The 24058-nt window shown below is 59.7% G+C and overlaps 2 protein-coding genes across 8 annotated transcripts in view; one reads left to right on the top strand and one right to left on the bottom strand.

Annotated features, from left to right (window-relative positions):
• The window catches only part of BRME1 (break repair meiotic recombinase recruitment factor 1), a 16959-nt gene extending 7623 nt beyond the window's left edge, over positions 1 to 9336 (bottom strand). For 2 of the 4 annotated variants that reach the window (XR_006891966.1, XM_046686033.1), the window contains exons 1-6: positions 9196 to 9335; positions 8745 to 8809; positions 8357 to 8408; positions 5015 to 5195; positions 2050 to 2131; positions 1734 to 1838 (exon numbers count right to left, since the gene is read on the bottom strand). Coding sequence is in view for 3 of the 4 variants with exons in the window: in XM_046686033.1 (XP_046541989.1) it covers positions 1734 to 1838; positions 2050 to 2131; positions 5015 to 5195; positions 8357 to 8387 (399 nt within the window). In the remaining variant the exon portion in view is untranslated. Of the gene's footprint in view, positions 1 to 1733; positions 1839 to 2049; positions 2132 to 5014; positions 5196 to 8356; positions 8409 to 8744; positions 8810 to 9195 lie in introns of all 4 variants that reach the window. The other 2 variants (XM_046686034.1, XM_046686035.1) reach the window with 2 other exon arrangements.
• On the top strand, positions 9232 to 24058 carry CC2D1A (coiled-coil and C2 domain containing 1A). 4 transcript variants are annotated; one of them, XM_046686031.1, is made up of 29 exons: positions 9232 to 9503; positions 10923 to 11058; positions 12617 to 12729; positions 12824 to 12889; positions 13126 to 13260; positions 13350 to 13584; positions 16171 to 16295; positions 16610 to 16682; positions 16845 to 16916; positions 17007 to 17137; positions 17211 to 17283; positions 17956 to 18089; positions 18457 to 18568; positions 18648 to 18820; positions 19483 to 19605; positions 19685 to 19743; positions 19812 to 19928; positions 21021 to 21094; positions 21180 to 21238; positions 21359 to 21410; positions 21512 to 21611; positions 21690 to 21780; positions 22062 to 22199; positions 22282 to 22346; positions 22918 to 22981; positions 23081 to 23207; positions 23299 to 23375; positions 23464 to 23511; positions 23583 to 24058. In XM_046686031.1, the coding sequence occupies exons 1-29, from the start codon at positions 9444 to 9446 to the stop codon at positions 23601 to 23603; spliced, it is 2853 nt and encodes a 950-aa protein (XP_046541987.1). In that variant the 5' UTR covers positions 9232 to 9443; the 3' UTR covers positions 23604 to 24058. The 4 variants fall into 4 exon arrangements, 3 of the variants coding, with proteins under 3 accessions (XP_046541987.1, XP_046541988.1, XP_046541986.1); XM_046686032.1 differs by having other exon boundaries at positions 9233 to 9503; positions 18454 to 18568; positions 22285 to 22346; XM_046686030.1 differs by having other exon boundaries at positions 9233 to 9503; positions 18454 to 18568.

Raw genomic sequence — 24058 nt, 5'->3', positions numbered from 1 at the left:
ATATTCCTTTTTAAGGCTGAGTAATATTCCTGCGTGGATGGACCACATTGTGTTTACCCAGGCATCCAGCGATGGACCCTCGGGTCCATACTGTTTTGTAACTTTCTATGAGTCTCTATTTCAAGATGCAAAGTTAAGAGAGAGAGGGAGTAGGGGGGAATGAAATGCCCCTGATGGAGGTGGGGGTGACGGGAGCAGGCTGGGGGAGAGGAGGATTCTGGCTGGGACGCAGATTGAATGCCATCCCTTAGGCAGATGGCACCTCGATCCTTCCAGGGGCGCAGACCTCCCCACTTGGAACTCACTGCAGCCAGATCTCCCTGACTCTAGGCACGTGCACCTGACATTTCCACCCAGCGTCTCCTTGTCATCTCCAACCTTACGCGGCCAGCACCAGCTCCTGCGCTCCCTACCTCAGTGAACGGCAACTCCATACTTCAAGCTATTCGCGCCGTAAACTCTGGAGTCCACCTGCGCCTCCCGACCTCTCACGCCCACACCATCAGCCCTCCCTTCAAAGCGGACTGTGAACCATCAACTCAGCACGCAGCGACTGGGGACCACGCGCGAGGGTGCCCTCCAGACAGCGCGGCTCCCTCGCTTCTCTGGGACAGTTGTCAGCACTAGTGGGACGCCTCCTCCAGTTAGCTCTCTACACCCAGCAGGGCCACCCTCTCCAGGAGGAGGTCTACACAGCAAGTGTCTGGCCAGCGAAGGTCACAGCGGGTCAACGCGCCTCAGTGAAGCCACTGGCGACCAGCCTGCGAGTCACACACTGCCTGTCCTGCCTCGACGGAGAAGACACTGCCCCCTTTTCCTAAACGTTTTGTGAACGCATCGTAGATTCACATGCAGCTGGAAGGAATCACGGGGAAAGATGCCCTGGGCCCTTCACCCACGTCCCCACTGGCAACATCTTCATAACTCGCGTACAACACCACGACCAGGATGCTGACATCAAAGTCACCGGCCTTCTTTGGCTCTCCGGGCGGACTTGGACTCGCTCACGTGTGGCACTAACTCTGTACACTTCTCTCACCAGCGGAGGCTGTGTGTCTGCCACAACAGCTGAAATCCTGGGACGCTCGCCCCGAGGACCCCAGTGCTGCCCTTTGCAGCCACGCTCGCCCTCACTGCTGGCTCCACACCTGGCGGCCACGAGTCGCCCCCCGTCTCGATAACTGTGCCATTTCAGTAACGTCCCATGAACGGAACCCTGCAGTCTGTAACCTTCTGGGACTGGCTTTTCTCACCCCTAGCAAAGCCCTGCAGATGCGCCCCAGCGGCTGCGTGCCTCACCAGTTTGTCCCTTATCTGCTGCTGCGTTGGGCTCCATGGCGGGCATGGACCACGGTTTGTTCTACTGGTCACCTGCTCAGGGATATCTGGGCTGCCCCCAATTTGGGGTGATTCCAAACACAGCTGCTGGGAATGCCCACCACTCACGTTTTTAGGGGTGTGTGCGACCCCCTGAGCTCACGGTGGACAGGACAAGAGCATGCTGTACGGCCCCCACCGCCGACTCACACAGCAGGGCTGGGGGCCCAGGGCTGGCGGGCGGGCGGCCTTCCTGAGTCTCCCTGCTCTCGCGCGGCCCAGGCAGGGGCTCTGGCCTTGGCCCTTCTGCAGGCCCAGCTGTCCCGAGCGCTTCTTGCAGGCCAAGCTCCACTGCCAAGCCGAGGCCGAGAGGCCATGCACCCACGGGCTCCTCCTGGCCCATCGTAAGGCCTTACCGAGCCACAGGCCCTGCTACCAAGGTCCTCTTCCCTCTTGGCGGCTTGTCTCCTAACTGTCCTCCTGGGCTTTGCAAACTGAGGGACGAACCTCCCAACTGAGTTCTGTGAACCAGAAACAAGAACAAAGCAGCAATAAGGACAAGGGAGGAGTGAGAGCCCCAGAGAGCCAGACATGAAAGCTGGGCCCCCGCCCGGCAGCCCTGCGCACACTCACGGTCCCCTGCCCTGAGCAGCTGTTGACCCTGAACAGGGACAAGAACTCCGGCTTCGGGAGGAAGCTCTTCTGTGCAAACACAACTACGAGTAGGCTCACCTGGGAAGGGGGAAAGGGAGCTGGCTCCTCGTCGGGTTGCCCCAGGAGCCTGGAGGGAGCTCCAGCCTCCTCCTCAGGGGAGCTGGTGGAGAAAGACAAAACGGAGGAGGTTCTGAATCCTGCGCCTCAAAGACAGACAGAGAAGGAATCCAAAGACAGAGTTGTGACAGAGGCCCCTCTAGGGGAGCCTGGAGCCCCTGCCGAGGGGGTGGGGAGGGTGCAGCCCCCACAATGCTGGCCCCCAGGAAGGGTGCGGAGGCCCACATCCAGGGCTGCACTGCCGCCCTGGCAGCACTTCCGTCCTCATCACCCAGGAGCGCTCCAGTGGGAGGAAGAGGACAGTCATCTGGACTGACGCTCCAGCCCCCAACGCTGCAAAGGCTAGAGGGAAGCCGCGGATACGAGAAACATGGTGTCTAACGAACGGCTGGGGCTGGCCTCTTGGCCAAGTGGTTAAGTTTGCACACTCTGCTACGGCGTCCCAGGGTTTCCCTGGTTTGGATCCTGGGCAAGGACATGGCACTGCTCACTGGGCCACGTTGAGGCGGCATCCCACATGGCACACCTAGAAGGACCCACAACTGGAATATACAACTATGTACTGGGGGACTTTGGGGAGAAAAAGCAGAAAAAAGAAAAAAAAGAAGATTGGCAACAGTTGTTAGCTCAGGTGCCAATCTTTAAAAAAAAAAAAAAAAGAATGGCTGCATTCACACCTGCCAAAACGTGGAAGCCACTAAGACGTCCTTCAGCAGGGGAATGGATCAATAAACTGTGGCCCACCCCGGCAGTAGGACAGGATTCAGCGAGGAAAAGGAATGGGTGCTCGAGCCATGAAGGAAGATGGAGGAAGCGAAACGCACGTTCCTACGTGAAAGAAGCCAAGCCGAGAAGGCGACGCACTGTAGGCCACTACTAGGCGAGATTCTGGAAAAGGCAAAACTATGGGGATGGTGTGAAGATGAGCGGGTGCAGGGGTGGGAAGGGAGAGACAAACGGGCGAGGACTCTGAGCGCGTGAAATACTCCGGATGGTGTTATAACGGTGGACACGCATCATTACACATTTGTGCAAACCCACAGAACGGACACCACCAAGGGGGAGCCCTCACGTCAGCTCCGGCCTCTGCGGGATCAGGATGTGTCTGTGTGGGTTCATCCTTGGTAACAAACGTGTCATTCTGGTGAGTGAGGATGACAGTGGAGGCCGAGCATGTGTGGGGCACAGGGGGATACAGGAAATCTTGTACCTTCCTCTCAATTTTATTGTAAACGTAAAACTGCTGTAAAAAAATAAACGGCTCTTTAAAAAAAAACCAACTGGTGAGACTTATGGCTATATCTAAATAAATGTGGATGTGTATATTGTAAAAAAAGATCAAAATCTGGAACTGAAACTTTCATGATTTCAACTTTGGAAGTGGAGAAGGAAGAAGCGTGAAGACGCGCCGATGGGCTCGAGCTGTGCCAGGGCGGGTTCCAGAGACAGATCAGTTTAGATCCTGAGAGCGACAGTCTGCTCCACAATTTCTAATTGCGACAGGTTGTTTGGGCGGCTCCTGGAAAATTTCATTTCTCAACATGCATTTGTTAAGCTGGTTTGCTTTATGTTGTTTTTTTTCTGTTATATTTCTGTGCACGTGATCCTTCTTAATACAGTGTTTAAAAAACAACAGGGCCCGGCCCGGTGGCGCAGCGGTTAAGTTCACACGTTCCGCTTCTCGGCAGCCCGGGGTTCGCCAGTTCAGATCCCAGGTGCGGACATGGCACCGCTTGTCAAGCCATGCTGTGGCAGGCGTCCCACATATAAAGTAGAGGAAGATGGGCACGAATGTTAGCTCAGGGCCAGTCTTCCTCAGCAAAAAAGAGGAGGATTGGCAGCAGATGTTAGCTCAGGGCTAATCTTCCTCAAGAAAAAAACAACAGAACAAAAGAGGGTGGGAACCCATTCCAGTGGAGTCTGACTCTTCTTGTGGACTAGGTGGGCTGTGGCCGAGATCACACCGGCCCTGTGGGCGTCTCCAGGGGCACAGCAACCCTGTCATGTCTGTTTGGAGAATGGCTCAGATGTGACACATGGCCCTCTCGTCACATCACACACACTGCAGGGCCATCCTCAGTCCTGAGACTGCAATGATCTGAGATCAGACATGCACCCACTCCCAAAGAAAACAGTTCTGTCAGCTGGACGACATGCCTCAGCTTTACTCAGAAAATCTGTAGCCCCAGCCGTGACGCTGGCAGGGGCCGCTCTTCTCCCAAGTCCCGCTCACCCTTCCTAGTCCCCTAGAGATACACGTGGCTTAACCCCGTCGGCAGACCAAACTGCTCTCCAGGTCTTTCTTTTTTCCCACCGTGCTTACTGACATATTTCCTGAAAAAATGAGGGAACCGGGAAACCACACTGGTTAAGAGCACAGGAGCCAGACACTGCCAGCTCAGACACAGCCTCGCGCCAGCTCAGTGGCCTTGGCAAGTCACCTGCTCTCGAAGCCTCAGGATCCTTACCAGTCAATGGGCATAAGAACTGACTTCACAGCCGCGGATCAAGTGAGCTGCTGTGTGAAGGGCTTGTCGTTAGCTCGCTGCCTGGCCCACAGTCATCGCTCTTTCTCTCTACCGGTTCTGGTTTCACAGACCCACACCTCCCTCAGGCCCTTCTTGATTAAGAAGGAATGCGGGATAAATACGGATTTGACCAGCAGACAGGACACAGAGTTGCATTCTGTAACTAAGTGACCTTGGAAGATGGAAGGTTTTCCTAGCCTGTGGTTAAAATATCAAGCTTTCTCACCAGAGAAGAGAGCCCCAGGAAGAAAGCAGCGAGAAGCACAGTGCAAGGGCCCTGAGCCCCAAGGGAGGCACAGCAAGGGACGAGCCATGGCGGTCCCTCCCCTTCGCATCCTATCTACTGGCTGCTGTGCTGTGCTGTCCGTGGGGTTGCTGGAAAGTTCTGAGCCACCTACCTGGAGGCCGACTGTTCTGGTTCCTCCCGGCTCTGCTCTGCAGAGGGAGCCCGTCCAGGGCTGCCTTCCAACTCTTCAGGGTGAGGCACGTGGCCCACCTGGGAACTCCGGGGGGCCCCGGCAGAGTCTCCTAGCCTCGGGTTCTTTGGGGGTCTCGGAGTATGGATTCCTTCTCCTCCTGCTTAGAGACAGAGGGGGATGAACGGGTGAGGTACCACGGCTGACAACCCAACGCGGCAGGACCCCTGCTCCAACGCTCGCCTGGAGAGCCAGCTCGGGCTGGAACCTCGTCCAGGAGGTGGTACGTGGGAGCTTACGAGGCCATTTACCTGCGGCCTGGCCACGGCTGAGGCTGACCCCCAAGGTGGCCTGGCCTGGCTCCCAGCCATGTGAGATACCCTGGCCCAGCGACGTTCTCTCTGGGGAAGTGGCAGGAGGCGTGTGCTGGCTCCTGCAGGTCTCAGCCAAACATCCCTGCAGAGGGGCCACCCTGACTCCTCTCGAGAGCACCCCCATGCAGGCCCATGCTCTCTTCTCTTCACTTCACAGCTTTCCTGCGAGCACCCCGTGTCCTGGGTCATTTTCTGGATCTCCCACTACGACCTGCTGCACACGGGGAGGGGCCTCGTCTGCAGGTTCCAGGCTCCCAGAGGAGCATCTAGCCCATCTCTCCCGGGAGACGCAGATGGGACTGAGCTATGGACCCTCTAGTTTTCCGTGATATCCGCAGAGCATCCACCCTGGGAGAACTGGGACCCCAGAGGCAGAGTGCCATGGAGGCGATGTCTCAGGCACCTCCTGGTCCCTTGCATGTCTGCGCTACCTTCCCCATCACCGAGAGCAATTTAGAGCCTAAAGGCGCTTATTAACACCTGTTTGTTGAATGAAGGAAACTGCCTTACACAGAACCTGCCCACGGTGCCTGGCTTGTCAGATCTGCCCGTGTTCAACCCAACATAGTCACCGATTCAATAAACAAACGCCGAGTCCCATGCCAGACAGGGTCCCGAGAACCCGGCTGTGCTGGGATAAAACTCCGAGGGAGGGTCCTACTGTCGCGCTCATTTTATAGATCAGAAAGCCAAGGCACGCGGAGGCCAAGGAGTCTGGAACGGGACCCAGGCAGTCCAACTCGAGCCTGCACACTCAAGTGTACCTGAGCATTTATTGAGCACCTACTGTGTACTGTGCTTCTCAATACAAAAAGACAAGTCAGACCAAGGCCTGCCCCTCCTGGGGTTCAGCAGGTAGACCCCTTCCAACCTCAGCCCTTACACACTTTGAAGTGAACTCATCGAAGGGCCCCTCCTCCTACACCGAGTGCCAGGGACCTCCTCAGCGCTGCCTTGGCTGTGGCACTCCACCAGGCTGCACACAGCGCCCTTCCCATAATCTCCTCTAGTCGCAGCGATACGGCTCGTGAGCGCCACACAGAACTTCACTCCGCCGCAGCGTACGTGAGCAGCTCTCTCCGCGAGCAGCCTTGTTCTCTCTCCCCCACGAGACCTTGAGGGGGCTGGGGGCAGGAGCCGAGTCTGCTGCACCCCGATCTCATGATCGTGCTGGCCCCGAGCGAGGCTCCCACGAACGTTTGTTTTGTACACAAACACCCTCCCACCTTGTGGTTTGCCAAAAAAGGCAAACCAGAGCAGCTTTGTTTACTGGGTTTCCTAAGATGCCCCAACGCTAGCTCGCTTTGCTCATCCAATGAACACGTGTGCCAGATAAAAAGCACCAACATCAACAGAAGTGAAGGGCTTCCCATTTCCTTCCTGTGATCTGTCCCCACAGGACTCATTTAAGAGAAATGAAGGCCGACCCTTGTGTTCCATAGCAAAGGCCAAAGACGCCTCTTTCACCACCTGCCAGAATCATCTTCCTCTCTCCCCACCCCCGCCAGGACACACAGAAACTGCTGTCTCGGGCCAGCCCGGGGGGCCCCTGAGCCAGGGGGTCCCTGCCAAGAGAGGCCCTGATGACCTGCTGTGGGTGGGCCTGGCTGTCCCCAGCTTCCCCCTCTGAGGTCAGAGAAACTCCTGTGCCTCCAAGCAGCCTGCTGCTCATCTCTGCACAAAATATTTTCCCTCCGTGGGTAATTTATTTTCTATCCCACATCTTGGGAAAAAAAAGGAGTGCTACTCACTAAGTGCCCTAAGCATGCAGTAAGGAAGTCATCTCTAAACTTTCGAGAAGCTGAGGTTATCTTAGATGCTAATAAGGAAATGGAACCATGCTATGTAATGTTAGGTGTTTTCTTTTGGAAGGAGGAAATTCTATACGTATGTTGACAAGTGAGGGAAATCTGATCCACCAGGAAGTGGGAACGGAGGGTGCAGCACAGGACGTGCAAGGATGCGATTTCCTGATAAAAACACGGATCGTGCACACGCAGAGGAGGCTCCACCGTGGCAGTGTGCTGAGGGTTGCTTCCTGGCCTTGGACGCCATCCCATACAGCTGATTGCTCTCCTGGGCCAGACCTCAGCTTTGGGGGAATGGGGGAAGGAGAGACAGAACTCAACTATTTTTTGCAACTTGTCTGTAAGCACCAAATTATTCCAAAATGAAAAGTTTTTGTAAAAGCCTGGAAGGGCAATTGTGACAGCAGCACACGTGGGTGTCCCCCATGGGGTCTGTTCTCAGGACTTCACAAACACGAGCCCACACGTGAGCTCGGGGGCCCGGTTCTCAACCTCGGCACCGAGGGCACTTGGGGCTGGATCATGCCGTGTCGTGGGAGACGGGGCCGTCCTGTGTGCAGTAGGATTTCGAGCAGCACGGCCCTGACCCATTAAAGCACAGTGCCACCCCCCACGCCAACTGTGCAAACCGTCTCTAGACGCTGCCGAATTCCTCCCCCACCAGGCTGAGAATCACTGAAGGAAAGGGTAGGTGCTCTTATTACCCCGTATTTACAGACGGGGGAAACTGAGACCCAGAGCAAGCCATCTGTGGCACGCAGAGAGCAGGAGAGCTGGGATGAAGCCCGGTTTCGGTTCAAAAGTGAAGCACTTAGCCACACACCAGGTGGCCTTGCAGCCCATCCAGCCCTACTCGGAGGTCGTCTTCGAATGGGCCCTCAGCAAGGGGCACCACACCCCGAAGCCTGCACCCCGCACCCCCCCACCAGCTGTGAGACCCCCCGGGGCTGGAGGAAGCTCCACGAAGCTTTCACTTTTCCCTGTGTGCACGTCTCCGTAATTTAGACTTTCCTCAGCGGCGCATATTAGGGCACTGCTTTTCTCTAAAAGAACCTAGTATGGTCACCCAGCCCTTCTGCCAGGACGGGTCTGCCCTGCAAGCAGAGGCACAATGACCAGGGTCCACCTGAATGTCTGGGTACCTGAGGTCCGCAGCTTCTTCCTCTTGGTCATTGTCTCCCTCCCTTGAGAAACCTGGAAACAACCACCAAGCACCGTGGTTACACTCAGTCCCGGCCCCGGGGACTGACCCTGCCTCACGGAGGGCACACGCCTGTCCCCACCTGGCCATTCGGGGTCATTGGGGACTCCAGAGGGGCCACCTGGGGTCATTTGGGGTCATCCAGGGACTCCAGAGGGGCCACCTGGGGTCACTTGGGGTCATCGGGGACTCCAGAGGGGCCGCCTGGGGCCCTTCGGGGTCATCCGGGACTCCAGAGGGGCCACCTGGGACACTTCAAGGGGGGGTCCTTCCGGCCACCCGGGCCTGGGAGGGCCGGAGTCCCTTAGGTCCGCTAGGCCCACACCGACCTGGGCTGGAGGAGGCGTCCGGTGTCGCTGTCCTGTGGTGAACTAGGCAGGTCGGCCTGGGTCTGCTGGGGAAAGTCGGTTAAATTAAATTTTCTGCATTAATTTTTTGGAGAGAACACAAATTGGCCCTCACAGGGCGGAAGGGCCAGCGCTGCGGCCCCGACTTCTGGTGACCAGGCCCACACTTACCCCACCCCAACCCCCAAAAAGTGAGGACCGCCCAGACCAAGCCCCAGACGTGAGACCGCAGCCCGTAGGTGGCCCTGGGACGCCACCACCCCTGTCACCCGCGTGCGCTCCGCCTCTTTCCCGCGCACTGCGAGGCTCCGCCGCGCGCATGCGCGAAGCCAGCCCCGCCCCTCACTCTTGCGCACGCTCCGCCTATTTCCCGCGCAACCTGTGGCACCGCCCGCCGCCCCGCAACGCGCATGCGCATTCGCGCACTACCTACCGGGAGTTGTAGTTTCAGTGCGGCGGGCCCGGCAGTCCAGTGGCCGAGCTCTGGTGCCGAGGCGCCCAAAGGCCGAAGTGGAAGTGGGGCGGCCACCCCGGGGGGCGAGGGAGCGGGGTCGCTGGGCGCCAGGCGCCAACGAGGGACGCGGGGTTCAAGAAGGGCGCGTGCGCGGCGATAGGCCCCGGGGGAGGAGGCAGGGCAAGGCCAGGCGAGGGGGCGGGTGGTCCGGGCGTCCAGCCTGGAAGATGCACAAGAGGAAGGGACCCCCGGCACCCCCGGGCCGAGGCGCCGCCGCCGCCCGCCAGGTGAGTCTGTACCCCACCTACCCCGCACCCCCGGCCCCGCCGGAGGAACTCTCTCACCTCCGTCACAGGTTCAGCGGCGGGCCCCACCCCCAGGGGAACCCGATCTCCAACCCCAGGTGAGCCCCGGTCCCCGCCCCCCAGATGAGGTGAACCCTCCAGAGTGCGGCCTACTGGCCACGGTTCCCCAGCTTCTGGCGCGCCGCCCCGGGCTCAGGGCCACCTGTTGCCGCAGCAGCTCCACTCGGGGAGGGGAAGGCCTCGGATCTGGGGTAGGAAGGCCAGTTACTGCTTCCCGGGCCCAGCGCCCTTCCAACCCTCGCATCAGCCGGGGGCCAGGTCAGACTCTTTTGATCCCCATTGTACGGACGAGGACACTGAGGCCCAGAGTAGTGAAGACACCTGCCAAGGTCACAGGGATTAACAGCTTGGCCAGAGCTAAGTGCAGATCCAGAAGCACCGCCATGAGCCCAGAGGACTGTGCCTGGGCCCCTTCTCCGTCCCCCATCTCCTCTGCCTCAGTTGTGGGGAGAGTTTTATTTTTCTTGACTCTGATGGAAGGAGCCCAGGCTGTGGTTTCGTGCCCAGGTCTTACAGTCCGCCCGACCTGAAGTTCCCTTTTGGCTTCTGCACATTGGACACCTGGCTGCACAGCTGTCAGCCTCAGTTTCCTCTTCTGTAAAATGGAGGCCCTAAGATTCCCTATGTCACAGACAGTTGTGAGAATTCACTGAGATCGTTTGTGGAAAGTGCTGGAACATAGCACTCAATAAGTTTTATCATTTATGGAAAGTGCTAGAACACAGCAGTCAATAAGTGTTATCGTCATCATTATTACTGTTAGATGGAACTTTCCTTAATTGCCGGGCTTTGGCCATCTTTGACCCTCAGAAGGGCGATTTTGTACAGTTCAACCTAACATTATCAGGTCATGATTGCTGATCAGCCAGGATGAACAGACAGGTCTGTTACACAGCAAAGACCCCACTTTCAACTTCTACATGTTGTCAGGGTTCTGTTTGTTCCCGATGCCTCCGCCCCTCCTGCATGACTCCCTCTGCTGAAGATGCTGGAAGGAAAAGCCCGGGTGTGCGGAGCGGCTTTGCTCTGGGACGGGGTGTGAGGCCTGCTGTGCCCGCTGACCTTGGGCAGCAGCACATCAGGACTGTGGGCTCAGAGCAGAACGCTGGGTCCCTCCACCTGCCCTTTGCCCCATGTAGATCTGTGCCAGAGGGCCTGGCCCGTCTTGAGACACCTGTGGCATTCTGGGCCTGTTCCTGCCTCCTGGCACTCCCCAGGAAATGGCTTTTCCCGGGAGCCCTGGGTTCTCTTCCTCCTGAGGGGACTCCAGGTCCATCGTGACTGCCTCTGGGCGGGTGGGATGCGTCCCGAGGTCTGACTGGACCCCCGCTGCTCCCGCAGCTGGGCCTGCTGGTTGACCTCTCCCCTGATGGCCTGCTGGTCCCCGAGGACGGAGTTAATGACGAGGAGCTGGAGGCTGAGTTCTTGGCCCTGGTAGGGGGCCAGCCGCAAGCTCTGGAGAAGCTCAAAGGCAGAGGTGAGACTCAACGCCCCTGAAGATCTTCTGAGCTTTGGTGTGGGCTGGGCTCAGAGCTGGGCGCCGGGGAGACGGAGCGGGGCCCTGTCCTCCAGAACCCCCAGTCTGGGGAAGAGGTTAAGCGATCAACTCTGGACCCAGAGGGAGGGTTCGAATCCCAGCTCTGCCACTTACTGGTTGTGTCACCGGATGAGTCCCAGTACCTGTGTGGGCTTCGGTTTCCCCACCTGTAAGATGGGAATCATGACCACTCCTACATCACAGGAGTCAACCTCCTGGTGTTCATAAAGCCTTTCACACAGGGCCCAGCTGGTCCTCCAGCTTGCTGTCCCGTACTCAGCACTGGGACAGGGCACAGAGTGATGGGAGAGGATGGGTTCCCGGAGGAGGCACCCACCATGGGGAGGGCCAGGTGGAGAGTTGGGGAGGGGTCACAGCACGTGCAAAGGCCCCAGGGGAGATGGCAGGGCCAGTGGACTCTGCAGTGGCCGAGTGGGGCTGGAGCTCAGAGGGCAAACGGAGTCTTTACACTTTTTAGCTAATACAGTCAATCATCATTATTTGTGAATTCCGTACTTGTGAATTTACCTACTAGCTACAGTTTCTTTGGAACACCAAAATCACTTTTTGTGGGACTTTTACAGTCATTCACAGGCGTGTACTGAGCCACAGAAAGATAATCTCCCAATGCCATCCCCAGGCGAGGCAGAGCTCTGTCTTATCTCATCGCGTTTTGTAAGCAAGCGTCCTTTTCTCAGTCTGTTTAGTGCCGCATTTTTCTCATTTTGGTGCTTTTTGTTGGTGATTTTGCTCTTCAAAATGGCCCTGAAACATAGTGCTGAGTGCTGTCTCCTGTCCCTCAGCACAAGAAGGCTCTGACGTTCCCTGTGGAGAAATTCCACGTGGGGTGAGCTTCATTCAGGCATGAGTGACGGGGCCGTCAGACTTGAGTTCACTGTTAACACTCAGCAAATGTAGGAAATAAGGTGTCTTTCCTTAGAAACACGCATAAAACAGGGTCTTGTATTGACCGGTTGGTGAACATACTGTGACCAGAGGCTCACAGAAACCTAACCCCGTATTTCCTCCAGGAGCCATGGTTCAGCATCCGCTAATTCGGTGTTTGCGACAACTTTATATGCCATAACGACCCTGAATAACAAGAAGATCTCGAATAACAAAGTGCTGACCATGTGCTGTTCCAGGAGCTTCATTTACCTTTAGTCCCCAAGTCTCCTAGTGAGGGAGAAACTGTTGTTGTCCCCATGGAACAGAGCGGGAGATTGAGGCCCAGGGAGGGCGTGACTTGCTTGGGGTCCGCGGTGGGAAGGCTGCGGTCAGGCTCGGCTCAGGCTTGACGAGGAGGAGGTGGGCGGGCGAGGCCGGCAGGGACCAGATCACACATGCGGCCCGAGGGCAGCAGGGTGCCATGCACGGCCAGGGAGGCACCTGCCACCCCGCTCCCCAATACCCTGTTCTTGGGGGCTGTGGGTGATGGGGACTGGAGGCCGGGGACTCTTGAAGGATGCTGGTCCAGCTGGGCTTCCCCTGCTGCCAGGTCCCCTGCCCATGGAGGCCATTGAGAAGATGGCCAGCCTGTGCATGAGAGACCCGGATGAGGAGGAGGAGGGCACGGACGAGGAGGACGTGGAGGCTGATGACGACCTGCTGGTGAGCGCCCTGGGTCGGGTGGGGGGCCCCCTCCTGTGGCTGTCCTGTCCAGCGGGTCCTCACCCCCAGGCCCCCGCCCACTGTGTGTCCCTAGGCGGAACTGGATGAGGTCCTCGGGGAGGAGCAGAAGGCTCTGGAGCCACGCCCTCCCGTGGTCCAGGTAAGTGCCACTGGCCCTGCTCCCTACAGCCTGGGGTCCAGGCCCTCCCCTGCCCCTCGCAGCCGTGTGACCTTGGGCAGGGACAGGACAGCTGCACTGGGAACAGGGACGTGATTTCTGCCCCACTGGGGTGGGGGCAGCTGGCGCAGGGCCAACGTGCCCGGTGCGCAGTAGGCTCTCAACCGAGCGAACTCTCAGGGTCACCACCCCAACCGTGCGCCTGACCCCTCCCGCAGCCGAAGACCGTGGCCCCGGGCCCAGGCGTGGAGGCCACCTTGCAGGAGAGGCTGGCCCTCTACCAGACAGCGATCGAAAGCGCTCGGCAAGCTGGAGACGGTGCCAAGGTGCGGCGCTACGACCGGGGCCTGAAGGTGAGCGGCCAGACAGGAGGGTGGGGACCCAGCCACCGCCCTGCACCTGGTCTGCGTTCCTCTGAAACCACGTTCACACCCCCTCCCAGACTCTGGAGAGCCTGCTGGCCTCTGTCCGCAAGGGCAACGCCGTCGACGAAGCGGACATCCCGCCGCCCGTGGCCGTGGGGAGGGGCCCGGCCGCCGTGCCCAGCCATACCCCTGCTCCCGCCCCACCGGGCCTTCCCGCCCCACCAGCCCCGGAGCCCAGGGTGTTCGTGGAAGGTCCTCCGCTCACTGCCCCCACGTCATCTCTGGGCTTGGCTAAGCCCCAGCCGCCCCCAGGTAGGCCAGGGGCAGGGCCGGGCTGACGTGGAATGGGGATACTCAGCGGCAGGCCCCTCTGGGGGCACAGGCACTCATTGGGTATTTTTCACACCCCTCTCCTTCAAGGTCCTCCTGCCCCTGGAGTTCATTAATACCTTCCAAGGGCACACGGGCGCACAGAGAGGTTTTTTTGTGTATGGTGTTGGTAAAATATACATAACCTACTCTTTGCAATTTTAACCATTTTTCAGTGTGTAATCGAGTGGCATTTAGCACTTCGCAATGTTGTGCAACCATTGCTTCTGTCATTTCCAAAACTTTCTCATCGCCATAAGCAGAAACTTTCCCCATTGACCAGTGGCTCCCCGCGACCCCTCCCCAGCCCCTGTGGCCTTGAGTCTACCTTCTGTGTCCGTGGGTTTGCCTGTCCCAGCATCCCAGTAAGTAGACCCAGGCAGAGTCCATCCTTCCTTGCCTGGCTTCTTTCACGTGGCCTAACGTCGCAGCATGTGTCAGCGCTCCGTGTCCTTTTAAGGACATTCCCAGACTTGGAGTTTTGAGTGAATGATTCCCAAGCCCTTGACTTGTCTGTCTTCTCTCCTAAAACTTGCCTCTGCTCATCGCAAGAGGTTTCTGTTGCCAACCTCTCCCTTCCCACTTGCCCTCCTCCCACTGTAGGAAGGAGCCCCCATCCCAGCTTCCAGAAGATGAGCACGGGCCTCTGCCCCGGGGCACACGCTGCCCTGGTGGGAACCAGGGAAACATCCTATATGCCGGCCTGGGGCAGAGAAAGTGGGCCCTGGCTTTCTGAACCCTCCACAGCCAGGCTGGTCTGTAAACCGTGGTTTTTGGCAAAGTTCAAAGAGGACTATTGGAGATTGTCACCTGAAATTCTCAGTTGAAATCACCACAAATGTTTCCCAGGGGTTTTAGGGCCTAGTGTGGCAGGGGCCCAGGGGAGTCCTGGGAGCGGTGGGCCCAGCCCCGACTGTGGGCCAGAAGCGCCCTGCCGGTCAGATCTTACTCCTGGCCTACAAAAACAGTGGATCACAAAGGTCACGGTGTTTAGGCTTTGCTCAGTAACGTGCTCATAGCAATTGGGACAATAATTCAACCTGGAAGAAAACTTTGTTGTGACAGGAAACAAAACCAATTAACCGCCAAGGCGTCTGGCTTCCACCTGCAGATGCCTTCTCAGGCGGGGCCGCCCGAGCTGAAAGCCCGGGTCCTGCCATCAGTCTGAGAAGCGCTGCGCGCTGCTCTCCAGGGCTGTCTAGGGCTCATGGACACTGGGCAGTGTACTGTTTTCCTTTGCCTTTTTATACCAACAGTTGTTCCTGTCGCTTTGAGCCGCGAGCGCCTGCCCCTGAAAGCGTCAAGCTTGTGATTCGAAGCTGCCTAACGTGCTGTTGCAATGGTAGCTTCATCCTCTGTTCCCAGCTTTCCACCATGCTGCGTGGATGCATTTTGGTTGCACAAGTGTACAATAGGGTGGTCCAACAAAAGCTGTCACGTACCCACATGTATCGTGTTAGGATGCAGTTCTAGAGGGATATGGATGTAAACAAAAGAAGACATGAAACTTCTGGCTGCTCAAAGTGAGGCCCAGGGTAGATTTAAAGAGTAAATGTTGGTATATGCTCCAAAGAATGGAAAGCAGGGACCTGGAGAGAGATCTGTACACTCGTGTCCACACCAGCATCGTTCACAATAGCCAGAACGCGGAGCAACCCAGTGTCCATCGCTGGACCAATGGGTCAACACCGTGTGGTCCGTCTATACAATAGAATGTTATTCAGGCTTAAAAAGGACATTCTGTCACATGCAACAACGTGGCTGAGCCTTGAGGACATTATGCTCAGTGAAATAAGATGGTCACAAAAGGACAAAAGCTGTATGATGCCACTTAGGGCAGGTCCCTGGAGGAGTGAGATGCATAGAGACAGGAAGTGGATGGTGAGGCCAGGGGCTGGGGGACGGGGTGGGGAGTTGTTTCGTGGGGACAGAGTTTCAGTTCTGGAAGATGAAAAGAGTTCTGGAGATGGACGATGGGGATGGTTGCACGACAGTGAGAATGTGCTTAATGCCACTGAACTGGACACTTAAAAAAGATGAAAATGGTGGTTTTTATGTTATGTGTATTTTAGCACAATTTTAAAAAATGAAAGTGAATATTGGTGACTTTCAAATCACCACAGGAGTTAAGATACGTTAAATTTTAAAGAGCAGCGTGATGGTGTTCTTTTTCAAATGTCAATATTTGCAAGACGTTGGGAATGACAAGCTTGGCCACTTTTTAAACATAAGATGAAAAGTTTTGGATGTCAACTTAAAAGTGTGTCAGGGGACATAAGGTTTTCCAAAATTCCCTTGGGGGCAAAACAGTAGTGGCTCAGGAGCCTGCCAGACCTGGGGCTGAGTCCCCACTGTGCCGTCTTCAAGCTGTGTGACCTCGGGGAGGCAGCATCCTCTCTCTGAGCCTCAATTCTCACGTCTGTAAAATGGGCCCCAGATCAGTCTTTGTTGAGAGAATAAAGTAACAATGGTGTGTGCGGAGAACTCAGCTAAGCCCTGGCTGCATCCTGTTCACCGTTCCCCTTGCAGGTTCCTGCAGCCCTGGCCCCCTGGCCCCGCTGCAGAGCCGCCAGCGCGAGTACAAGCTGGCGGCCCTCCACGCCAAACAGCAGGGAGATAACGCAGCTGCCACCAGGCTCTTCCGCGTGGCCAAGGTGCGTCCAGAGGGGCGGACAGAGCTGGACGGGCAGTACAGGACGCTTCTGACATTTCGTGGTGGCAAAGAACTTGGCCTCCAGAGTCAGACAGGCCTGGATCTGGATCCCGGCTTGTCACTTCCTAGGTGTACTTTGCTGCCTCCTGAAGCCTCAGTTTACCCCCTCTGTGAAATGGGCGTCAGTGTGAGAAGAGGCTTCGGCACCATGGTGCAAAGGCAGGGACAGAGCTCGGAGTCTGTGTTGTGTGGCGGGGCGTGGCGGCTCCTGGCCCCCAGCTGCAGCCTCCTCTCTGATCTGCTTCCTTCTCCCAGGGCTTTGATGCCATCCTGGAGGCGCTGAGCCGGGGGGAGCCTGTGGACCTGTCCCACCTACCCCCTCCACCTGGTGAGGACCCCATCCTGCCCGCCCCGTAGGACTGCTGCAGGCTTACACCCAGTTCCTTCTAATGCTGCTCCCCGTTGGGCGGGCCTGGGAACTCTCTCAGGCCGGACCAGCCTGGGGCGGCCACAAGTAAGCACCTCATTGGCTGGAACTTTCTGCCCCCAGACCAGCTGCCCCCAGACCCACCGTCCCTGCCACCGCAGCCTCCAGCTCCCGCCATGGTGCCCTCCACACCAGGTAGGCTCCTGGGACCCTCTGGGGTGGCAGGCTGGGGCCAGACAGTCTCCCGTTCCCTAGACTCTTAACTCTGCCCCCTGTCCGGCCCAGAGGGTCCCGCAGCCCCGCGGACTCTCCTGGAGGCGCTGGAGCAGCGGATGGAACGGTACCGTGCGGCCGCAGCGCAGGCCAAGGCCAAAGGCGACGAGCGGAAGGCTCGCATGCACGAGCGCATCGTCAAGGTGAGTCGGGGCCGGGCAGGCGCACGGCCTTGGAGATGCTGCCCGGCAGCCCTCACACTCGTGTCCCCCGCAGCAATACCAAGATGCCATCCGAGCCCACAAAGCTGGCCGGGCTGTGGATGTGGCCGAGCTCCCCGTGCCCCCAGGTAGGCTGCGCCTCTGCCCCCACTCCTCCAGCCTCTGAGCCTTGCAGGGGCTCTTCCTCTGCCTGTGCAGGCTCAGGGAGCTGATCGACACATGTGGGGACTCCGCAAGCTTGCTAGACAGTTGGTAGCTTGCAATCGGTCACGATGGGAGTGTTGACACCATGGAAATGAGCAAACTCTAAGAATCAGGTTCATTTGGAGAGCCGGGTCCCCACCTGTCACTGTCTGATTCTGTTTTCTTGGTGTTGGGCTCACTCCTCCCCAGTCAGCAGCTCTCAGCCTTACAGACACTGACTCAGCCTCCCGTCAGTCCCCCGGTGGGTGGAGGCCTCCTCTGGGTTCTCAGAGCTGCCTGTGTCCCCCATGAGTGTAATTACCTCTCTGCACCTCGGTCCCCTGGGCATCCCTCCAGGCCAGGACCAGCCCTGTGCCAGCACCCCCATCCCGCAGCACTTACCTGCGGGAATCTGGTTGAGGCCTGGGGTCAGGCGAGAGGAGCCACACGGCAGGAGGGAGGTGGAAGGCACTGGGGTCTGCGCGTAACCCAGAGCAGCTCCTTCCTGAATGCGGAGGAGCCTCAAAGGCCCCAGGCTGCTTAGAAGGAGGAACCCACGGCTCCACCATCATGGCTTGGGTCTCCCCTTCCTGACCCGGCCCTGACCGGCCGCCCAGGCTTTCCCCCCATCCAGGGCCTGGAGGCCACTGAGCCCACCCAGCAGAGCCTGGTGGGGGTCCTGGAGACTGCCATGAAGCTGGCCAACCAGGACGAAGGCCCGGAGGATGAAGAGGATGAGGCGCCTAAGAAGGTGTGAGGGGCTGGGGCCTTGGGGAGTAGCAGGGCCTGGCAGCCCATCAAAGCCCTCACGGTCCCGGCCAGGAGCCGGACAGAACTGGCCTCATACCTGGACTGCCACGTCCTGGCTGTGTGGCCATGGACAAGTCCTCATGCTCTCTGAGCCTCAGTCTCCTCGTCTGTGGAGTGGGCGTGGTGATAGTAATAGTCCTCACCTCCCCGGGCCGGTGTGAAGGTTTGGCCAGAGCAGGACTGCGCGTGTGCTCAGCGCTGAGCAGAGACTCAGGGCCCCTGTTGTTGGTGTTGGGCCCGGGCCCTTTGGGGAGTGGACTTGTCGCGGGCACTGGGAAAGCTCTGACTTCCTCTCCATCCCTCAGCAGCCCAACAGCCCTCCGGCCCCCACGGCCCAGCCCAAGGCCCCCGCTCCAAGGGCACCCCAGTCAGGATCCACCTCAGCAGGCAAAGCAGCCCCCAAAGGCACATCCACCAGAGGTAGGTGTGTCCTCCCCGCCCGGCTGCCCGTGGCTGGCCATGGGCTGGGCAGCGCCTACAGATGCCCCTGTGTCCACAGCCCAGCAGCAGCTGGCCTTCCTGGAGGGCCGCAAGAAGCAGCTCCTGCAGGCCGCACTGCGGGCCAAGCAGAAGAACGATGTGGAGGGCGCCAAGATGCACCTGCGCCAGGCCAAGGGGCTGGAGCCCATGCTGGAGGCCTCGCGCAATGGGCTGCCTGTGGATATCGCCAAGGTGAATGCTCCTGGCCTGCTGGACCTGTCCAGGCACCTGCCCGACCGACTCCAGCTGCTTGGCAGCCACGTGACTCAGAGTGTGTTAGGCAGAGTCCAGGTTCAGTAACCAATAGGCCCCAGGGCAGTGGCTGAAACAAGACAGACTCACTGTGGTCTGGGGCCCAGGTGCCTCCCATCTGGTTGCCTTGTGCACCCAAAGAGATCGTCCTTGTGGTCCAAGTGGACCGCTGCTCTGTCAGCATCCAGCCCGTGGGAAAGGGTGAGAGAGAGAAAGGACAGGGCAAGCAGTTCCCTTTAAAGGGAGTGTCATGGAGCTGCCATCGCTTCTCCTTGCCTCCCATTGCCCAGAACTGAGTCACATGGCCACACCTAGCTGCAAGGGAGGCTGGGACATGTAGTTTCTTGCTGAGCTGCTGCCTGCCCAGCCAGAAGTCCATCGCTAGGGAATAGGGGGTTGGGGTCAGGTTTTGGGGGAGACAGCAGATTCTGCCTCTATGGGCAGGACCATGCACCTCTCTCTGAGCCTCACTTTTCTCCTTGGAGGGGAAGAAAGAGCAGGGCAGGGGCCAGAGCGGTGGTCAGGAGGGTGGACGTTTCTGCAGAGCCCTGGCTGGGCCCCTCCCCATGAGCCCGTCCTCCCCACGAGCCCGTCCTCCCCAGGTGCCGCCGGCCCCCGTCAACAAGGATGACTTCGCCCTGGTCCAGCGGCCGGGCCCGGGTCTGTCCCAGGAGTGCATCCGGCGCTACGGGGAACTCACCAGGCTCATTCGGCAGCAGCACGAGGTGAGGGGGGCCCTGGCCCAGGCACAGGCCTCCCCTGGTCATGGCCCCCGACCCTCCCCACACTGTCTCTGCTCCCCAGATGTGCCTGAACCACTCGAACCAGTTCACCCACCTGGGCAACATCGCTGAAACCAGCAAGTAAGCACCCCTGCCCCCACCCTGCCCGCCCTGGGGACCTGGGGCCTGAGCAGGCCCTCTCGCTGCAGATTTGAGAAGCTGGCGGAAGACTGTAAGCAGAGCATGGAGACTCTGAAGCAGGCCTTCGCCCGGGGGCTCCCCACACCCCCTGCCCGCTTCGAGCAGAGAACCTTCAGTGTCATCAAGTAAGGCCCTGACCCCCAAACAACCCCCGCCCAGACGCCCCTGTGGAGAGGGGTTTGCCCTCCCGAGAAGCTGGCAGACGACTTGCCGCTAGAAGAGAGTTTGGGTGGGTGGTGGGAGCACAGCACGTGCAAGGGTCCTGAGGCAGAAGGATGGCAATGGGGTATTGGTAGTGACACATTTGAGGATGGTGGTGATCTAGGGAGTGCAGAGATGTGACTTGTCCCAGGGGCCTGAGCAAGCCCGCCTGGTGGTGGTTGTTGGTCCTGCTCCAGTCCAGTCTTCCCACACCCCAGGGAATTGGGGTCATCTTTCCCATTTATGGATGAGGGTGCGTGCAGCCACTAGGATAACTACCTCGGATAACCTACACCCCTTACCCTGGCTCCCTCGTGTCTGTACAGTCTGGCTCCTGTCACCTCATCTCTGCCCACTGTCCCCACTTTGCTCACCTTCTGCCACACAGGCCTCTTTTCAGTCCCTCTGACACGCTAACCGACAGGCAGCCTCTCCCCTGGCTGTTGCCTCTGCACAGACCCTCGTCCCCAGGTTTCCATGGAGCAGCTCCTTCTTGACACCCGGAGTCCCCTGTGATGTCACCTCCTCTGAGAGGCCCTCCCCGACCCACTGTCTAAGCAGCCCCGCTGAGTACACTCTGCTCACGCCACCTGGGCCCAGGGATGGTGTCTCTCTCGCTGCCCTCCCTGGCAGTGAGCACGCCGGCCAGCACAGAGCAGGGGGCTTCAGAAACATTGTCAAATGAGGAGAAGGCCCCAGAGCAGCTGGGCACTGGCTGGGGAAGGGGAGGGGGCTCCAGAAATACCGGGCAGTGAAGGGAGGGTTCCCCAGCAGCAGCGCCACTGGCTGGTGCAAAGTCAGTACCGAATAAATGTGTGCAGACTGAAGAAAGGCCCCACCGGTGAGCCACGGGCAGAACTGGCCAGAGCACTCCAGTCTGTCCGGTTCTGAAACTGTAGCCCGGGGGCTGGAACGCCCCCGAAGGCCCGCGTGGCTCTGTCCCCCACCCCCGCCGAGGGAGAAGGGCTGGCAGGCAGTGAGGCTGAGGCGCCTGTCTCCCGCCTGCCCTCCCGAAGGCTCTTCCCTGACCTCAGCAGCAACGACATGCTTCTGTTCATCGTCAAGGGCATTGGCTTGCCCACGCCCCCAGGTGAGGGCGCGGGGGGGTGCTCAGGGCCATGGGGACCACCTCTCTGCCCGGCTCGGAGCCTCGTCTGACCCTCCTCTGCCCGCAGGGCTGTCCCCTGGTGACCTGGATGTCTTCGTTCGGTTCGACTTCCCCTATCCCAACGTGGTAGGTGGAGAGCCGAGGGGGGACGGGCGTGAGCCCCCTCAGGCCTGGGGTGGGGCGTCGGGCAGGGCTCCAGGGCCAGCGCCCAGCCCCTGAGCCTTCCTGCCTCCTGTCTGGTCACAGGAGGAAGCTCAGAAAGACAAGACCAGTGTGATCAAGAACACGGACTCCCCCGGTGAGCCAAGCCTCGGGTGGCGGCTCCCCAGCCCCTGCGGAAGGAGCAGGGGCCATGCCTAACCCCAACCCCTTCCTCCCGCCGTCCCGCTTCCCAAGCAGAGTTCAAGGAGCAGTTCAAGCTCTGCATCCACCGAGGCCACCGTGGCTTCCGCAGGGCCATCCAGACCAAGGGCATCAAGTTCGAAGTGGTCCACAAGGGGTGAGCTGGGGCTGTGGGCACTGCGGGGGCTCCCGGGGGCCAGGCGCTGCCTGGGCCAACCATCCCTCACGCACACAGGGGGCTGTTCAAGACCGACCGGGTCCTGGGCACAGCCCAGCTGAAGCTGGAGGCCCTGGAGACAGCGTGCGAGGTCCGGGAGGTCCTGGAGGTGAGGGGGAGGCTCACCCAGACGCCACGGTGTGCCACGCCACTCGGTGATGTCACCCAGATGCTCCCGCAGGCCACAGCCTCCCAGAGTCTCCTCTGCTGACCCAGACCCTCCCCTGGCGTGCCAGGGCTCCCCACCCCCAGCCCTGCCTACTCCCAGCACCCTGCTCCATCCTCGCCGCCAGCTGTCTGAGCCATACCCAGGGCTCAGATTTTGGGAATTGCCCTGGTTCTGCCTGTCCCCAGCCCTGGACCCTTCCAACAGCCTCCTCTCCCACCCAGGTCCTGGACGGTCGCCGGCCCACAGGGGGCCGGCTGGAGGTGATGGTCCGGATTCGGGAGCCACTGACGGCCCAGCAGTTGGAGACCACAACCGAGAGGTGGCTGGTCATTGACCCCGTGCCGGCAGCTATGCCCCCCGTGAGGCTCCTAGACAGTGTGGCGGCCCCGGGAGGGAGGCTGGGTCAGGGCTGAGACTCAAGGCTCCTGCTTTCCTCTGAAGCAGGTTGCTGGGTCCAAAGGGAAGGCTCCCCCCGGACCTGCCCCCACAAGGGAGCCAGGGAACAGGTAGGTGGCTGGGTCAGGCCATCTGGAGAGAGCCCCCCTCTTTCTGTCTCAGCCCCTCCTGGACACTTTCCCATCAGGCACAAATTGGAGCATGTCCCTCCCTGCTTCAGAACCTTTCCTGGCTCCCCTTCTCCTGGAGGATCTAGTTTAAACTTCTTAGCTTGATCTTTAAGACCTTTTGTGATCTGATCATTGTCAATATATTCAGCTTTTTGTCTCCGCACTTCCTCCTGTTGGTTCATGGTTACACCTAGTTTGCACTGGCCTCTGGGCTTCTTTCTGTTACCAGGCCCTGAGCATCCCTACCCCCACACTTGCTTCCTGCTCCTCTGCCCAACTCTGTCTGCTTTCGGTCCCTTCTTGGCTGTGGCCTCCTCCAGGAAGCCCTCCCTGACCAACTGGCCTCCCAGTTGCCTGGGTGTGCAGCCATCATCCCCACTAGGTTGTGGGCTCAGCAAACTGGGGTGGGCCTGGCTTGTCTCCTGCTGTTCCCCAGTGCCCGGAGTGACTTGAATTAATGAAGTCGGGCGTGGGGATCCCTGCGGCCCCTCATCCCTCCCCTACCCCATAGATCAGCCCGGCCCCTGCATAGCCTCAGTGTACTGGCCTTCGACCAAGAGCGGCTGGAGCGGAAGGTGGGTGCCTGGGCCAGTCATCTGTCCCCCTTGGGTGGGGTGGAACTAGGGGGTCTGTGGGCCCAGGCAGGGCCCTCACAGCCCCTCTGCCTCCCCCAGATCCTGGCCCTCAGGCAGGCACGGCGGCCAGTGCCCCCGGAGGTGGCCCAGCAGTACCAGGACATCATGCAACGCAGCCAGTGGCAGAGGACGCAGCTAGAGCAGGGGGGCCCGGGCATGCGGCGAGGTAGGGCTCCTGGCAGGCCCTCAGGGGAGGGGGGTCTGGCCCCTGGGCCTTCTGACCCCTGCTTACCCTCCTCCCCGCCCCCCCCCCACAGAGTACGTGGCCCAGCTGGAGCGGCAGCTGCAGTTTTACACGGAGGCCGCCCGGCGCCTGGGCAGCGACGGCAGCAGAGTGAGCCGGGCGAGGGGCGGGTGAGGGCTGGGCGGGCTTTTGGGGGCCAGGCCGCGCGGGCTGCCCACTGACCGCCCATTGCCCCCAGGAGGCTGCAAAGGAGGCACTGTACCGACGGAACCTGGTAGAGGGCGAGGTGAGCAGTGTGGGCGTCAAGGGTGGGGGTGGCCGTGGCCATGGCCCCTGACCCCAGCGCCTCTCCCCCAGCTGCAGCGGCTCCGCAGGTGAGGGGCTGACGGGGTGGGCAGCCCAGGCCCTGGCACCAGAGGAGCTGACGCGGCCGCAGACCAGACTAGCAGACAATCAGCGGACAGTCGGCTCCGAGTGGACACATTCCCCGTGGGGCCCACCCAGCCAGAGCTGCCCTGTCGGGGGCGTCGGGTCGGTGCCCACCAGCCAGCGCATGCCCCTCGCCCAGGCCTGGCCGGGTAGGCCCTGGAGAGTCCCGTTTGCACAGCCTGGGGGCGTGTGGCTCCTGGCCTCCATGGAGGTGGGGGAGGCTCGGACCAACCCTGAGGCCCCCGCAAGCACTTTACGTCCTGTCACTCCCAGCCTCAGCCCTGGAGCCCACCCACGCCCCAAAGAAGCCACTGAGGCCAGCCAGAGCCTGCCAGCTCCCAGGGGTGCCCTGGCCCAGCTGGCCCAGGGCTGACAGGGGGAATAAACACCCAGGGCCACACCCA

Source organism: Equus quagga, chromosome 14 (genome assembly GCF_021613505.1).
Source record: "Equus quagga isolate Etosha38 chromosome 14, UCLA_HA_Equagga_1.0, whole genome shotgun sequence".
Lineage (NCBI taxonomy): Eukaryota > Metazoa > Chordata > Mammalia > Perissodactyla > Equidae > Equus > Equus quagga.
This window is presented reverse-complemented; position numbering and strand designations above follow the sequence as displayed.

What these genes read in the sequence shown, in the direction of transcription:
- CC2D1A (XM_046686030.1), top strand. Translation starts at nt 9,444, where the DNA reads ATGCACAAGAGGAAGGGACCCCCGGCACCCCCGGGCCGAGGCGCCGCC. An exon ending in GCGCCGCCGCCGCCCGCCAG is followed by an intron (nt 9,504 to 10,922) that starts GTGAGTCTGTAC and finishes CTGCTCCCGCAG; the next exon opens with CTGGGCCTGCTGGTTGACCT. An exon ending in CAAAGGCACATCCACCAGAG is followed by an intron (nt 18,569 to 18,647) that starts GTAGGTGTGTCC and finishes CTGTGTCCACAG; the next exon opens with CCCAGCAGCAGCTGGCCTTC.